This window comes from Mesoplodon bidens (genome assembly GCF_964165515.1).
Source record: "Mesoplodon bidens genome assembly, chromosome: 1".
Lineage (NCBI taxonomy): Eukaryota > Metazoa > Chordata > Mammalia > Artiodactyla > Ziphiidae > Mesoplodon > Mesoplodon bidens.
In genome coordinates, this window is record NC_138176.1 from 148638143 (window position 1) to 148654647 (window position 16505).

General features: G+C 36.0%; 1 protein-coding gene across 4 annotated transcripts in view; it reads right to left on the bottom strand.

Moving 5' to 3' along the window:
* KLHL5 (kelch like family member 5) overlaps window positions 1-16505 on the bottom strand; it is a 76916-nt gene that overhangs the window by 38931 nt on the left and 21480 nt on the right. For 2 of the 4 annotated variants that reach the window (XM_081234774.1, XM_081234775.1), the window contains 3 exons: window positions 5200-5382; window positions 1971-2107; window positions 1243-1439 (listed from right to left, as the gene is read on the bottom strand). In XM_081234774.1, coding sequence (XP_081090900.1) covers window positions 1243-1439; window positions 1971-2107; window positions 5200-5382 — 517 coding nt within the window. Of the gene's footprint in view, window positions 1-1242; window positions 1440-1970; window positions 2108-5199; window positions 5383-11608; window positions 11654-16505 lie in introns of all 4 variants that reach the window. The other 2 variants (XM_081234776.1, XM_081234773.1) reach the window with 2 other exon arrangements.

Here is a 16505-nt window from a genome sequence, read left to right on the forward strand (position 1 = left end):
TAAGAAACATTTCTAAGAAGCGATTACACCACGGGGAGAATAAAGGTTCTGCTTTTGCCTGAGTGCTTTTGCTCACTCACATAGATCCCTATTGTGTTGAACAGAGTAAATCTAAATAATGATGATGATGATGATGATATCATTTATTGACTGGGTATACTATGTATCAATCGCTGTTTTAAGTGCTAAACTTCTACTAACTCATTTAATCCTCACATTAAGTTCATGAAGTAAGTAGAATTAATCTTCCTAATAGTTACAAATATCTATTCTTATAATTTTTCCAAATCTCTATTTCTCTAGTAGAAGATTCCTAAAGTACTGTTCAATCCCTTCACCTACAAACCAGTTCAATGGAAGGAAGGGGGATGGAGGAGAGGGTAGACAAAAAAATCTCTCCTAAATGTTGACTAAATCAGTAACATGGATAATGATATATGTGTATGTGAATGTTCACATTCTTTCTTCTCTCAGAAGCTGTATTGCCCTAAATGAAGCATTTAAAGCAAAAATTTCAATCACTGTCCCGGTGTGAAGACCCACGTGTAGCAGGATGATCATTCCTTAAAAATCCACACACCTCCGTTCCCCAAATCCCTCTACTATTAAGATGGTGGAGGCTGGTCCCAACAGTATGCCCTCAACATGCCCTTATTTTCTTGCTGTCCTAGATCAATCTATATCTACTATCCTCCAGGCTTCTGAATCAGAACCCCGTGTTTTAGTTTGAGCAACATAATTTGCTACAATTAATAAGAACATTTTTCTATGTAGTTAAAGACACTTCTAACGTATAGTCAGATTTATCCTTAATAAAAAGTCTCCCTCTCATCTTCCTATCTTCTGTACTAGTACTGCACCAATACACTACAATCACTATCACCAACTTCCATCAATATGTGGACAATTCTGAAATTCATCCATGTGCTACAAAATAAACTGTCTGGGGGAAATCCTGCTTTAAAAAGCAGCAGATCTAAAAATCTTGAATGGAATAGTCCTAGGCTACTGCTCTGCTTCTTAGTGGTTATAATAACTTAAAGCTTGACTCATAAATCCAGGAGAACTATTACTTGATGTTTTTTCCTCATAACTCAATGAAAATATGACAAACTACACAGTGAGCCTGAACCTCAAGACATACGGCAGAGCCATGGGAAGGCAGCAACATGTACATAAGCCTGCAACAATAAGGAATGAGGCAAAGAGCATATACCTTCCTGCTTTTCAAAAAATACATACCATAGTATAATTGTGAGCCACTTTATGCAAATCTGTACAACCTTGAGCATCAGCAAAAGAACGGATTCCAAGACAGTTGGATGGGTGAAGCTGTTTCATTAAAAACTTACAGCATGCTTCCACAACCTGTGAAAGCTGAAGAAGGCAAGCTGTAGATAACAGGCACTCAATATTATCTTCTTTTAATTCAAGGCGGCCTTAATGATAAAAAGAAATTCCATTAACTATGGAATTATATTAACTTTAGTTTATAAGGTAATTGGTGTTAACAGTAATAATTCTAAACAAGAGCTCATTACATGCATTCCAGACATAGATGATTTAAGACATTCCAAAAAAAAAAGTACTAAACATGAAAAAATACTATTAGCACTTTGTGACTTCTACTAAAATTTAAAAATAGCTTGTTTCCAGAATTTTTAAAGAATGATTTAGTTAGTAATATATCTATTACATATAACTAAAATTTTAAATGCAATAATTAAAAAACATAACTCATCAAATTATTACCTTAACATTTAAAATATCATTCAATAGCTTAATTATGATAACCATTTTAAAGGTTCTAATATAGAGATTTTAACCTATATACATACCACCAGGGGTGGTGATTATAACAGCAGAATTAACTGTTAGCTGTGGCAGGCTTTATTAAAAGCAGAAATCTGAAACCTAACAATACGACTTAAATCTACGAAGTTTTAAATTCATATTTTCAGATTTATTACCTGTATATGCATACTGAATCAAAGACCATAGTGAATTCGGTTCTACACCTTCCATTTTTATTTCTTCTTGTCTTGCTTCCCTGACATCATTAGTAAACATGGCAGCAAAATAATCTGAGACAGAAGAGAGCACCAATCTAAGAACATATTAGAAGAAAAACAACAAATCAGTGACATCAAAGCTGATATTCATTAGTAAATGCTTCTGCTTTCTTTTTCCTTATTTTTCTTTTCCTTTTTAAAAAAAATTTGTTACCCATAGAAAGTGTTTGGTACTGAGAAATGCATTTTAAGTTTGACAAATTGCTTTATGCTCTAGCTCCTTCCTTTGAGTAACAAATTACCATTACTGAAAATTTTCTGCTGACATAAATGATTTACTCATTCACTACTTAAGTATCCCTTTTTGGGGCTTCCCTGGTGGCGCAGTGGTTGAGAGTCCGCCTGCCGATGCAGGGGACACAGGTTCGTGCCCCGGTCCGGGAAGACCCCACATGCCGCGGAGTGGCTGGGCCCGTGAGCCATGGCCGCTAAGCCTGTGCGTCCGGAGCCTGTGCTCCGCAACGGGAGAGGCCACAACAGTGAGAGGCCCACATACTGCAAAAAATAAATAAATAAATAAATAAAAATAAAAAAAAAAAAAAAAAAAAAATATATATATATATCCCTTTTTAACATCCTGAAAAAAAAGCTACAAGCTCACAGCATTAAACTGATGATATAAAAAATGGGGGGGGGAAATGTAAAGGTTCTTCTTTTTATCACTTTTGAAAATAACCTAAGTTTTTTTTAAATTGTAGATGTAGTCAATATATGGAAGACATTTGAGACTGGTTTTAGGTTATTTAAAAAAAATATTATTTATGTATTTGGCCAGGTCTGTGCAAGGTCTTCATTGCCACGTGTGGGATCTTCGTTGCAGCATGTGGGATCTTTTAGTTGTTGGCATACAAACCCTTAGTAGCAGCATGTGGGATCTAGTTCCCTGACCAGGGATCAAACCCGGGCCCCCTGCATTGGGAGCATGGAGTCTTAGCCACTGGACCACCAGGGAAGTCCCTAGCAGGTTATTTTTAAACTTCATGATTTTTAAATTATTATAGTATATTATAATGTTTGAATTTTGTTATAAAATTATATCGTTATCACAATACAAAACTATACTTTGTATTTTGTTATAATACATTATTATATATTAGGTATGTCTCTGTCCAAATTATTGAGAGTCATATATAAGCAAAAATAGGTTATAAATATATGTATTTGAAATGTGCATTTTTCATTTGATAATATGTCTTGAAGATATTTTCCATATCAGCACACTTACACAGATTTACTTTATTCATTTGTTAAAGAAGTAGAAATTATGATACAGGTAATAGTTGAAGCTCTCTCTGTGTTCCTCTCTAATTCCCTTCACCTCTCTCCCCAGGAGGGCACTGCTGAATCCTATGGTTTGCCAAACTGCTCTCCAAAGAGCTGTGCCAGTTTAGTCTAGCACCAGCACTGCCTAAGAGTTAACCTTTCCCCACAATATTGTTGATGTCAAAATTTTGGCCACCTGCAAGGTGTTAAATGGTATCTCATGGTTGTTTTAATTTTCATTCACCTGATTGTTAGCGAGGTTGAAGGTGTTTTCAAATGTTTTTTGGCCATTCAGGTTTCTTCTTCTGAGAACTGCCCATTCATTCAGTTATTCACTGAACAAAAAATAATGCACACCTAATAAATACTGGGCACTGTTCTAAATACGTGAGATGTATTAATACCTTCTCTTATGGAGTCTTATATTCTATAGGGAGACAAACAATACCCAGCAGAAGTAAATTCTATAGTACATCAAAAAGTGATAAGTGCCATGGGGAAAAAAGTAGGGTAAGGGCAAATGGGGAGTGGGTTTAAATAGGTGGTCTCATGGGAAGGTGACACTTGAGAAAAGACTTGAAGGAGGTGCAGGAATTAGTCACACAGGTATTTGGGAACAGCATTCAGGCAGAGTAGCAGCCAGTGCAAAAATCCAAAGGCAGAAGCGGCATGCCTGCCACATGCAAGTGACCACAAAGGGGTCAGTGTGCTTCAAGTAGAGTGAGAAAGGAGGGCAGAACGGTAAAGAGGTAATGGCAGGCTGGGTCACATAAGTCACTGTGAGGACATGGGCTTTTACACTGTGACATGAGGAGGCACTGGAAAGTTTGATCAGAGAAGCAACCAGATCTAAGTTCCATTTTAAAGGATCACTCAGGGAGCTGTGTAGAAAATGGAACGTAGGGGGGAAAAGCGCAAACAGGGAGACTAGTTAGGAGTTTCTTGCACTGGTAATCCAGGTGAAATGGTGATGGCTTTCACAAGCATTGCAGGTAAGGTAATGAGTTTTGTTTTGTAAACAGGGAATTTGAGATGCCTGTATGAAATTCAGTTTGGAATATCTTTCTAATAAACCCATGCTCACAACATGGACTTTCTGTCACAATATATAGTAGCATCTCAATAAATGTATGCTGAACTGAGTAACTGAAAACTTTAAGACCAAGCCCATTTTTTGTAATTTTACTTTCACTTTGGAGGGTTTAACAAAATTTTGGGACACAGTATTAATTAGTTTTGAAAGGTATTATAAAAAAAAACCTTTGGGATCATAATGGTGATTAACACTGAACAATTAAATATGTAATTATTAGGAGAAAAATAATGAATTGTTATTTATTTAACAGCTTCCATTTCATTTTCTTACATCAAGAAGTAATACTTAATTTCTGTTAAAGGCTTTTATTCCCTAGCACCACTGCTTTTCATATTTCTTGGAGGCAGGCAAACAGAAGTTGGAATAGATGTGGCTATTTAAAAACTCAACAGTTTTGCCACTCCATTCCACCAGACTTTTTGTTTCTAAATACTCAAAGCTCTAATTTCTACTGAGCTTATTGAAAGTTATTTAATAGATAGAATTAGGTGGAGTGCTGCTCATAGTAGCTGAAATCTATACCAAACAATACTAATTTCAGGCTGGTATGTTTTGATTTTATGCTTCTACAGAGGGAAAGTGATCCTTTTGGGGTCATTTAATGTCTAATAATTCCATATGCACTGTCTTCTTTGCAGAAACTCCATGAAATATACCACTTTACCAAAAGAGTCCATTGCATAATCAATTAGAACAAGTTACCTCAACATACATAATTAAATGATCAAGGAAATATTTCACACATATAGAGATTTAGAAAACAATTACCTATGAGCTGGAATTCTGCGATCACCAGCAACTAGAATTACATCGCATAACTGTTTGTGTCTCAAATAGTTTTCCATCTTTTTGAATGTTTGTTCAGCATGATTAAGGGCTTGGAAGAATTCATCTGATGAACATGGCTCCATAGTATGGCAGGATGATAATGTCTGACTGCTATTGGAAGTCCTGAAAAGAAAGAAAACACACATTTTGAAAAGTCGCTAACACATTAAAAATATCTTTCCTATTAAGTCCTTTTAAATCCTTCAAATGTAATAGAAGCAATGCTATCAGTCTATACTAATGAACGATCATTCATCATTTTTGCCTTTGAAAATCAAATGATGGCTCAAATCACATGTGTGTCCTGCAAACATTGTGAATGTGATACCTTCTAGTTAATAGCTACATATACTCTTTGCCTGTTCCTGAGGTCTCTTCTCTGGTCAATACGACGTCTCTGCTGAAAAAAGAGCCAAACTATATTCATATCGATAGTCATAGCTCCAACATTATATTTAAGGGCATAAGAGTTTTTTGTTTGTTTGTTTGCTTTTTTTGCGGTACGCGGGCCTCTGTTGTGGCCTCTCCCGTTGCGGAGAACAGGCTCCGGATGCGCAGGCTCAGCGGCCATGGCTCACGGGCCCAGCCACTCTGCGGCATGTGGGGTCTTCCCGGACCGGGCCACGAACCCGTGTCCCCTGCATTGGCAGGCAGACTCTCAACCACTGCGCCACCAGGGAAGCCCAAGAGATCATTTTTTGAAGGCAGAAAGGGAATTAAACTCTTTTGGAGATATAAACCCAAGCCATCCTTTATTTAAAAATGGGTTATGTTCACAGTTCATTTATAACTGTTTAGAATACAAAATATATTATAAAATTATAAATTATAAATAATTATAAATTATAAATAATTATTAATAGATCATTATAAATAAATCACTATAAATTATAAATAAATCATTTGATTCTTGACTAGTCTTCAATAGCCCAGGTAACCTATAACTTAGATTATAGCTTAAAAGAATTTGATGGCCTAACCCAGGTATCTAAAAATTATTTGAAATTTCCAAATTATAATCTGAAGAGTATGAGTTCTATATTTTCATTATGATTCATTGATGGAAATGGTGAAAAAGTGAAAAGATTGGGACTAAGAATGAAATCCTAAACCCACCCCTCTCCCCTAGATCCCTTCTCCAAGATCACTTGAATCAAGTAATCAACATCCCTTGGTTATGCAATTAACTACAAAACCACCGACTATGCCGTAATTTAGTTATCATTTCTCATCAGATCTACTTTTAAGGATATAATGATTCTGATAAATGCTTTGTTGAATTAAGCCTCACTATATCTTAAGAGAATTTTCTTAATATAAATATATAATAATCTTATCAAAAAGTCTTTGGATCTTTTAAAATAAAGGGAACTGAAGCCAAGGAGATTAAGTGTTTTGCCAAAAGCCAGAGAGTTTGTTCACGGCAGAAATAGGGCTTTCGTAGAGAATGCTATGTGTTCACCAAAACCCTTTTTCTTTTTCTCCTGGGAATATAGCTAGACTACATTTCCCAGCCTCTCTCGCAGATAGGTGTGGTCTTATGATCGAAATGAACTGTGTCAACTCCAGGCTAGAGTGGCTAAGAGCAGGTGTGTATCTCCCATTCTTTCTTTCTATGTCCATGTGGACTGAGGACTTATATGGAGGAAGAGGTAAAATATACACAGGAGTGTTCTTAATTGAGAAGACTGTACACACAGACTATACTCACAAGGACTCTCACGTTGATTGAGATTTATCAGTTTTGAAAGTTAGCAGTGCCTCGACTAATAAATATCTCTAGCTAAATCCTCCCAGCCCATTGCATTTTCAACGCCATACAAATATGGGTCCTAAAATATGTTCTTGGGGGATAGCTGTCAATAATGATAACAGAAGCAAAATATATATTATCTAGAAGGTATATATTGCACACTATGAATATTATTGGTGTAATGACTTGGGAAATCTGGTATAAAATACTCAACTTTACATTTAAGATCATTAGTATAAAAATGTATTGAGTAATGTGTAACTATATGCTGCTTATATAAATAAATGAGAATTAGAAACCATTTTAAAGTCTAGGAAAAATGTAACATAAGCAAAAACAAGTAATGTTGATCTTGATGAATACCAATTTGAAGATTTAAAACATTTCTCAATAAAATGAAGTTTTATATTGTCAAAATACTGACAATGATTGAGTATTAGTGATCTAAGGATGAGGGAAGATTAGAACACCTGATTTTTATAAGCCCAAATTCTTTCAAGAACAAGAAAATATGAGGTAAATAAATCAAGTACTTTTTTTAGGGCTCCTATATTTTGTATTACATTTCTTATACTATATAATAAATTCTCAGTAATGACTAGACAATGAGTTAGTTGAATGTTTTTGAGTGATGAACTGCCATCATCCAAACATAAATGTTAATCCATGTCAAATTTTGAAAGAACAATAGAACTTCATAACACCAACATCACTAAATTATTATAGGCTAGCTTTGATGTTGGTATAAGCCCAATTAATAAAGAGACCATCTTTTTTCTTGTCAAGAACTTTCAGAGTGTTTAGTTCTTCAGTCTATGACATGAATCAGGATAATCTGGAAAGCATTTCGGCATTTGTGTTCAAGGTCTCATTCCTTAAGACTGATTCAGTAGGTCTGAAGTGAGACCTGAACATCATATTTTTTAAAGCCCTATGTGCGATCCTAACACATCACAGGCTGAAGACCACCAGTACACTTCAGGCAAGAGATGGATACATTACACAAATCAACATGTGTTCGACTTACAGATTCAAAACATTGATATACACAATAGATACTTTACTTCAGACTTGTAAACTGAATTTCTTTGAATATTTTAAATGTACTAGTAAAACTTAATAGAATATGTTATATTCAAAATGAGCATAAAGGTAAAACATCAAAATTGTTTATGTACACATTAACAAAACAAGTATTTATGATTCTAAAATAATATTTCAAACTTTTTTTAAAAGAGGTGTTTAATTTTTATTGCATCATCCAACGCTTCTGAGAATCTGTTGAAGCTTTTCCCAAATAAATGCATAGTTGCCTTACACAATTTTGCATACAATTTCCGAGGAGATTCTTAGAGCCCCCTGAAGCCTGTTCACTGATCTACAAGTTAACAACCACAGCCCTAAAGAGATAGGAGGACCTGTCTGAAGGCATTCAAACACCTAAAAAGAGGTCACATCAAGTGGAGGAACAGGATCTGGAGGTTCTGGAAGGCCTTATGGGTAGGCCCGTCCAAGGGCTGTTAGAGAGACAGCCTCGGCTCCAGGACTTAAGACTGGCTCCCCTGGGCCCACATCCTCTTGTGGCAACTCTGGGTTGGATTTGGGAAGGTCCTAGAAAAGAGGGACCAGCTGTCCTCTTGACCACCAACCTTACCCTCTTTGCTGATTTGTCTTAGCTATTTGGCTCCTAGGAATTCAAATTTTCTACTCCTATTTACACTCTCTGCTGAACATTTCCAACTTCTTAATTTGCTTTCAAGGCTTCAGTTGCTATCACATGTTAAATAAACATGTTATTTCAATGTGACAATTGATTCAGAGATTTCTGGGTATAGCAATCACTCCCACTGCTCCAAATGAAGGATCAAAAGAAGTGCAGGCTTCTGATTTGTAGTCTATGGAAAAGCAAAGCTATCCATTCACAAAAGGAACATGAAAGGGGTAGGAACAGAGCTACTCAGGCTTAAAGAGCTGCAGAGCTTTCTAGTGTTTCTTGTTCTGTTTTAAGAAATTTGGGGCCTTGCACATACAATTTTAATAATGGAAGAATTTACTTAAAAAAAGAATTTACTGCATATCCATACAACTGTAGAACCTAGGTATCAGAACCATTATACACAGAATTTTTACATCTAGAAGGAACCTATGTAGTCATTTAATTCAACTCCCTTATTTTGCAGATGAGAAAATTTTGAGGCCCCAAATGGCTCAAAGTGATCAGCCAAGGACATATAGGCAGCTGGATACAAAACCAGGGATCAGGAGGCATTCAGAATGTTGGTCAAATCACTCACAAAGGAATGGAAATTTTTGCTTACCTTTACCCTAAGGCATCAGTGAGTGCAAGGACCAAGGGTATGAAGGGAGAATGATAGTACAATATGAATGAGGATAAGTTAACAATAACAACAACAACAAAAGACATGAGAATTCAGGATCCTAGACAAAAGTCTACTGCTCTGTTACTGCCCCTTAGCTAGGGTTAAGACATCAAGAGTCTCTTAGGTTTCCATGGGGCAGAGATAACATCTCTACCTCTGGCTAATCAAATGTTTTTAATACTCTGGCTCTGTGTAATTTATAATGTCAGTACTTTCTTACTATTTCTTTTCTTTATTATGTGTTTTGGTTTGGAAGCTTGAATTGGAGAGGTGTGGGGTAGTGATTAAGAGCATTTTAGGAAGGTTCTAGAGCTGTGCTGTCCAATATAGTAGCTACTAGCCCCCATGTGGCTATTTTAATTAAAATAAAATAAAATAAAAAAGTTCTTTAGTTGAACTAGTCATATTTCAAATGCTCAAGTAGCCCCATGGGGCTAGTGGCTGCCAGATTGGATGGTGCAGATATAGAACATTTCCATCATTGCATAAAGTTCTATTGCATAGTGCTGATTCAACTCTGTCACTATGTATCTGGATGAGTTATTTAACTTCTCTTAAGTCTTACCTCCAATAGCAATACAGGAATAAGTAATACACAGTACTTTCTTTTAGAGGATCCTTCATGGGAGGATTATTAAATGAATGCATAACCCTAGCACAGAATAAGTACACAATCAAGGTAAATAAACTCCTATTAGTAGATCCTTGCTTTTCAAAGGCCAATGGGAAGGCCTGTAGTCTCAGTCTTTTGTCTTATACAATGTTGTTTGTTTGGTTGTCTTCCTAAAAAACGATCGCTAACATTATCAATTTTTATAACTAAATTTCCTGATTCCTAATTAAAATGGCCTTTAACAAACCCAGCAGACACCCTAGCCCACAATATAAACATCTGGGAATAGGCCATTTATGGAGCATTTAAAACATATTTCTCTGTGATTTCTACTAGATCTTTACATGGTAACAGAGAAAATATATCTAACATTTCTGCTTACTTTTATTTCTTTGATGTTACTAAGATGGTAAGTCATATTTCAAAGAATTGCATCATGAGTTCATTCAAATCTTTTGTAACAGACGTTCACTGTAATGAACTCTACATTGCTGGATATTTCCAGGCTACCGGGAGACATTTAATTTTTAGCTTATTGACCCTCTGCAGTAGGCTATGAATTTGTAAGTCAGAAAATGCCTAAACATAGAAAAGAGGCAAGTATCAAACAAATCAAATCACCAACTATTTATAGAGTAACTCCTGAGATGCAGCACTGCACCAGTTGTTAGAAACTGGGGATGCAAAGAAGGTATGATTTTTTTTTTTTTAGTGAAGGGACTTAGAATTTGAAGACTTAAGTTTTATAAAGTGGAAAAAAGTAAACAGCAACACTAATACTTGCAATTCTTCAGATTTCACACATTTGTGTGCACACAATATGCACCATGGCCAATATTACCTTTTTATTAGAAACTATTTAGATTTCCTCACTATCATCACCAGAACTTGCATTAGGCTTTCTTAATGGAGTAATTTTTCAAAAAGAAGTTTTAAAAATCACTTCACAGGGCTTCCCTGGTGGCACAGTGGTTGAGAGTCCGCCTGCCAATGCAGGGGACACAGGTTCGTGCCCCGGTCCGGGAAGATCCCACATGCCGCGAAGCGGCTGGGCCCGTGAGCCATGGCCGCTGAGCCTGCGCGTCCGGAGCCTGTGCTCTGCAACAGGCCACAACAGTGAGAGGGCCGCGTACCGCAAAAACAAAACAAAACAAACAAAAAAAATCACTTCACAAGAATTATACTGTATATGATTTTGAGTAGAAAACAAAGCAGCATTGAAACTCTAAGTGGTCTGTTTGGCTCACTCCCCAGGTAAGTGATAAGCTGCCTCATAGCTTCTGGCATTCAGAATTCATGCTTTTGCCAAAGTGCAGATTACTATATCATGAATCTTTTGACATCTTTTACACATATTCAAAGTCACAAATGTAAAATAAGAATGTAAATTGCTTAGTATAGGCTAGCAGTCTCTAAAAAAATTTTTATGCATATCCTTTTCAGTATACTTTTAAGCATGTACCCCAATATATGGATATTTATGAGTTTATAAAAGATATACGTATATCATTGTACAATTATTATTTACATTATAAAACAGAAAAAAAGAGATTTAAAAAATAAAATGTAAATAAACATTCTAGTATATAGACATATAATTACAATTTCTCCAACAGATCATCTTGTACATCCCCAATTGGAACGTAACTGCGATCAGAATTTACAGAAAGGAAAGATCAGTATGGGCTGGTGTTCAGAAAGGCAACAAGCAGCAGGTGAGATCTGAAATACATCTTAAGGTTTAGATGAGCAAGGATGAAGAGGAGTTGGGGTTGTCTCTTTTAAGGAGAGGACAAGGCAGGTGCATAAAGAGAAATGGCAAGAGGCAAAGAAAAAGAATACCTTCACCTCTTCCCTTCTCAAGAGAAATACTTTTCATTTTGGAATTTAAGGAGTTCTCTGCTGGTCCTGCAGTCAGAATATCTGCGGTGAAAAGAGTCAAATGTTGTTTATATAAGAATCAGACTCTCTTAAATAACCAGTGTGAAGGAGAAGGGCCAGTGGGCCCTCTCATACGATGCTGCTGAGAATTAAAAGAGGAGTAATGTTCCTGAAATAACTTTGAGAATACAGATCAAAAACCCGAAAAATGTGCACACCCTTGGGACTTTATCCAGAGGAAATGGTCACCTGTATGTAGAGATCTAACTATGGGGAAGGGGTTATCACAGGTTGTTTCTAACAAGAAAATATTGGAAACAATCTAAATTCCAAAAAAATTAGAATATTGGTTAAATAACCAAAAGGTATGTCTGTGCAAGGGAGAATGATGCAGCCATTCAAAAAGATACAGGAGAACATTTAATGACATAGCAAGCTGTTTTACTGCACACTGCTTTTGCCTATCCAGGATTCTTTCTATGGTAACAGACCCATCTCGACCTTTTGGGAAACCACACATACCCTACCTCAGTTTACAGGGCTTGGGCAGAGTTGAGTCTTCCCCCTGGGCAGAGGTGAGCAAGCGACTGAGGCCTGGCCAACAAGAGTATCATATCTTCTGGTTATAATGATTGATTTGGGTGGACGTAAGATCCAAACAAGACCAATGAGAGTCCATTTCAAGACGTTTGTTGGTACTCTTGGAAAAGAGTCACTCTCTTTCCATTGAGGAGGTTAAGCTGATAAAAAGTAAACCTGAAGCTGCTAGTGGCTTTTTGCTACCACAAAGAAAGCCTGCCTAAGGAAATGCCATCACAAAGGAAAACAGATACTAAAGAGGGGGAAAAAAAAGGATTTCTGGTGTTATTTGAGTATCTGGATTCATCATGTCTAAAGTTGAGTTTTTATTTACTTATGTGAATCAAAATGTTCTACTTTTTGCTTGTCAGTTTGAGTTGGGCTTCTGCCTTTTTTGACCAAAAGAGTCTTAATTTTATGTTTACATTAGGGCAAAAAAGGTTACAAAACAGTATGTACAATAAGATTCAGATTTTTATTCTAAAAACATATTTTTATTCTATACTTACCTAAAATATACTGGAAGGATACTTCCTCAAATTGTTAATGGTTATTATTTTGGGGTGGCAGGGTAATTTGTCATTTTTGTTTTTCCATTTTTGCTTATCTCTATTTGCTCACATCTCAGTGGTAAAAATAGTAAATAATATGGGAAAAAACTCATTAAAAAATTAGATCCAAAGATTCCGAAGAGTTCTATCCAGCTGTCCTCACCTCTTGCACCCTGTTGATTATAATCTCCAAACCATTCTTCACATCTACCACAGTAATGAGTTTTAGCTGGACACACAGCTACCCAGGCAGAAGCCACAGCTGTGCCTCCTTTGCTACTAGTTGTGGCCATGTGACTAGGTTTTCAACAATGGCACGTGAGCAGAAATGATACATGCAACTTGTGTTATTTGCTTAATGTCCTCCCTTTTCTTTCTTTGGTCCTTCCCATAGGCTAGAATGCAGAGGGGGAGCTGAGGAAGCTTTGACCATAAAGAAATAATAACACCCTACAGGATGGAGAAACACTATGGAAGGAATTTGGGTCTCTGAGGGAACTTGTGTAGCAGAGCTACCTGTCTGCCCTGGGCCACTTCCCCATTTGTTAGGTGACAGAGAAATAAACTTCTATTTTATTTGAGCCACTATATTTCTGAATCTCTTTGTTATATTATCTTAGCCTATTCTCTACTAATATATTCCCTAAAGTTAAATGGACAAATTATATGGCTCTGTGCATATGAGTGATTATGTGGGGTGTGTATGTGTATCATTGTTTTCATGCCTAATATATCGTAATTCTAAAAATGTAAAACTTCACTATCCAGTTCCAACTAGATGAAAATAAAATATAAGCAATAAGTGTCATAAAAGGTTCTTTTGCCTTAAAAATCTGGACTTATAAAGACCAGTTGTGCAACTGTAATGCTCAACATTTTTCCTAAGCTGATTCTTTCTAGGAACTAATATGATTCCAATAAATTCCTATTCTGTTTAAACCAGCCATTTTCAGTTGCTTAAAACTAAGAACACTGATTGATACAGTGTACAGACAGGTTTTAGAGGGTTCACGAATTCCTTGAACCCCATATGAAATATTTAACACACATGTGCACATATGCACATGTATGTGCACACACATATACAGACGGTTTTCTGGGGAGAGGTTCCATGGCTTATGTCAAGGGAATCCATGATATGACTTGGGCATACATATGTGAGGGAGGACACTGCAATACATCCTTCCCAGATACAAGTACAATGTAGCTGAACTTCTTTGCCATCTCTGGAAGCAAAATTTTTTTCATGTGGAAACATATAAGATTTTAATTTTAAAGTGAACCAGAATTAATAGAATGGTTCAAACAAGGAGATACAGAGACAACCTAAAGACGGTCAAGAAAAAGGAGATAGCACTTGAGAAATGGTATATTATGAAGATAACCCCTTGTTGGGAGAGAAGGACCTAAATGCCTTCAAGATGACTCAAAGAATAGCAAATCAACTGACAAGGTATAGAAGAGTTCAAGGGTATCTGCAGTTGAAACACAGAGTAGCAAACAACGGATAAGACAGATCGGATGACTGTGGGTAAAGGGTTGTGGGTGTGTTGAGAGAGATTATACCTGTATGCCAGCCAGGGTTGGCTTTTTCAAGAACCAGGCTGAGAAAATTAGTTGAGGAGAGAAAGTGAAACTGGATAGATTGAATCATTAACTGTTAAGTTGATCCAAGTTGAACTCATTGATTAAATGAATAGTCACAGAGAACTGCTTACTGGTATGTGTGCATGAAATCTACATGTTAATCGTTTGGGTTCAAAATGCAGCTATTTCCAAATGATCAAGGTCAATATCAACAATGATAAGTTAGATTGATGATATGTATCTTTGATATGATGTGCTGAAAATGGTACTTTACCTTTGTGGTCTTCCTCCTTAAAACTCATCAACCCCCACCTAAGCATGAGAAAAATATCAGACAAATCCCAACTGAGTAAGACATTCTACAAAACACCTGACCACTACTCCCCAAACTGCTAAGGTCATCAAACAAGGAAAGTTTGAGAAACTGTCACAGCCCAGAGGAGCCTAAGGAGACCTGATGATTAAATGTAACTGGTATCCTGGACTATAACAGAAAAAAGGACGTTAGGACATTTTCTGTAGTAGAAAAAAGGAAATTAAGGAAATCTGAATAAAGTACGGGCTTTAGTTAATAATAATGTACCATACTGGTTCAACAGTAACAGATACACCATATTAACATATTAGTAATAGGGAAAACTGGGTGTGGGCTATAAGGAACTCACTATTACTATCTTTGAAATTTTCCTGTAAATCTAAAACTATTGTAAAAATATAAACTTTAGTTTTTTAAATGCAGTTTCATTTTACTTACTAATCTTGAGCAAGTTACTTACCCTTTCTGTGCCTCATTGGCCTCATCTCTACAATTAGAATGATAATAATAGCAATCTAACTCAGAAATTTGTGAAGACTAAATGAGGTAATATAGTGCTAAAATGCTTAGAACAGTGTCTCACAGATAGCAAGCACTCAACCAATATTAGCTATTATAATTTTGGGATATTTGTATAGAAGTATTTTATACATATTGACTAAAAATAGTCTGATATATAAAATATTAAACCCTAACTTTATAAACAAAGGTTGAAGTAATGAAAATTTCTCCAATATGTCAATATTACATAATTTCAAAATTGGCAAATCCAGTAAAGTGTAAACCGTGTTTAAGCTATGGTCACATGGTGAGCCACTATGTAAACCTGGCTGGCCCTGGTGAAAATTCATCCTGAGTTAAAGTCATTGGAACCTACGGCTCACATAGGTCACAACTGTTACTTAGGGTCTAAAATTCCTCATGGTATAAAAAACAAAGTTTGTATTTTAATAACAAAGTAATGACTTAGAGATGATTCCATAGGCAGAAAGTGGCTAGGCTATAGACCCAAGATCCAAGTTAAAAGATAAGAAACTTTCAAATCACTTAGATGTGTGACAGCAGAAATTACCATAAGTCGAAGGCTCAGGGAGACATTTCTCCTACTTAGAATACAACTGATCAAAATATTAGCAACATATGCTGCCTCTTAACTTCTGCTTTAACTTGTCTGGACCCACTGAAGGTGCTATGATTCTGTGTATGTAAAACCACTAAGTTGTCTTCCCTTTTTTCTAATAACTCAAAATTTCAATCTAAGTTCTGAGGTCTATGCAAGTATTATGACCGCTTAAATGAGAAATTCTTCGTATATTGTACTTCCCCACCATGTGATATCAATCTATAGTATACTCAAATAAAATGTTTACTATATATTTTATTATTTGCAAATATTATATAATGAAAATAACTATTTCCAAGTTATATACAAAATCTGATGAATATCAGTATAGCTTCTTTTGACATTAACAGTGATAGTTTTTGATTTGTTTACAGTAGAAGGGCAAACACCTAGAGAGACTGCTTAATCAAAAAGCTGGGGGCAAATAAATTTATCCTCATAACGAACATCAAAGACTCAGAG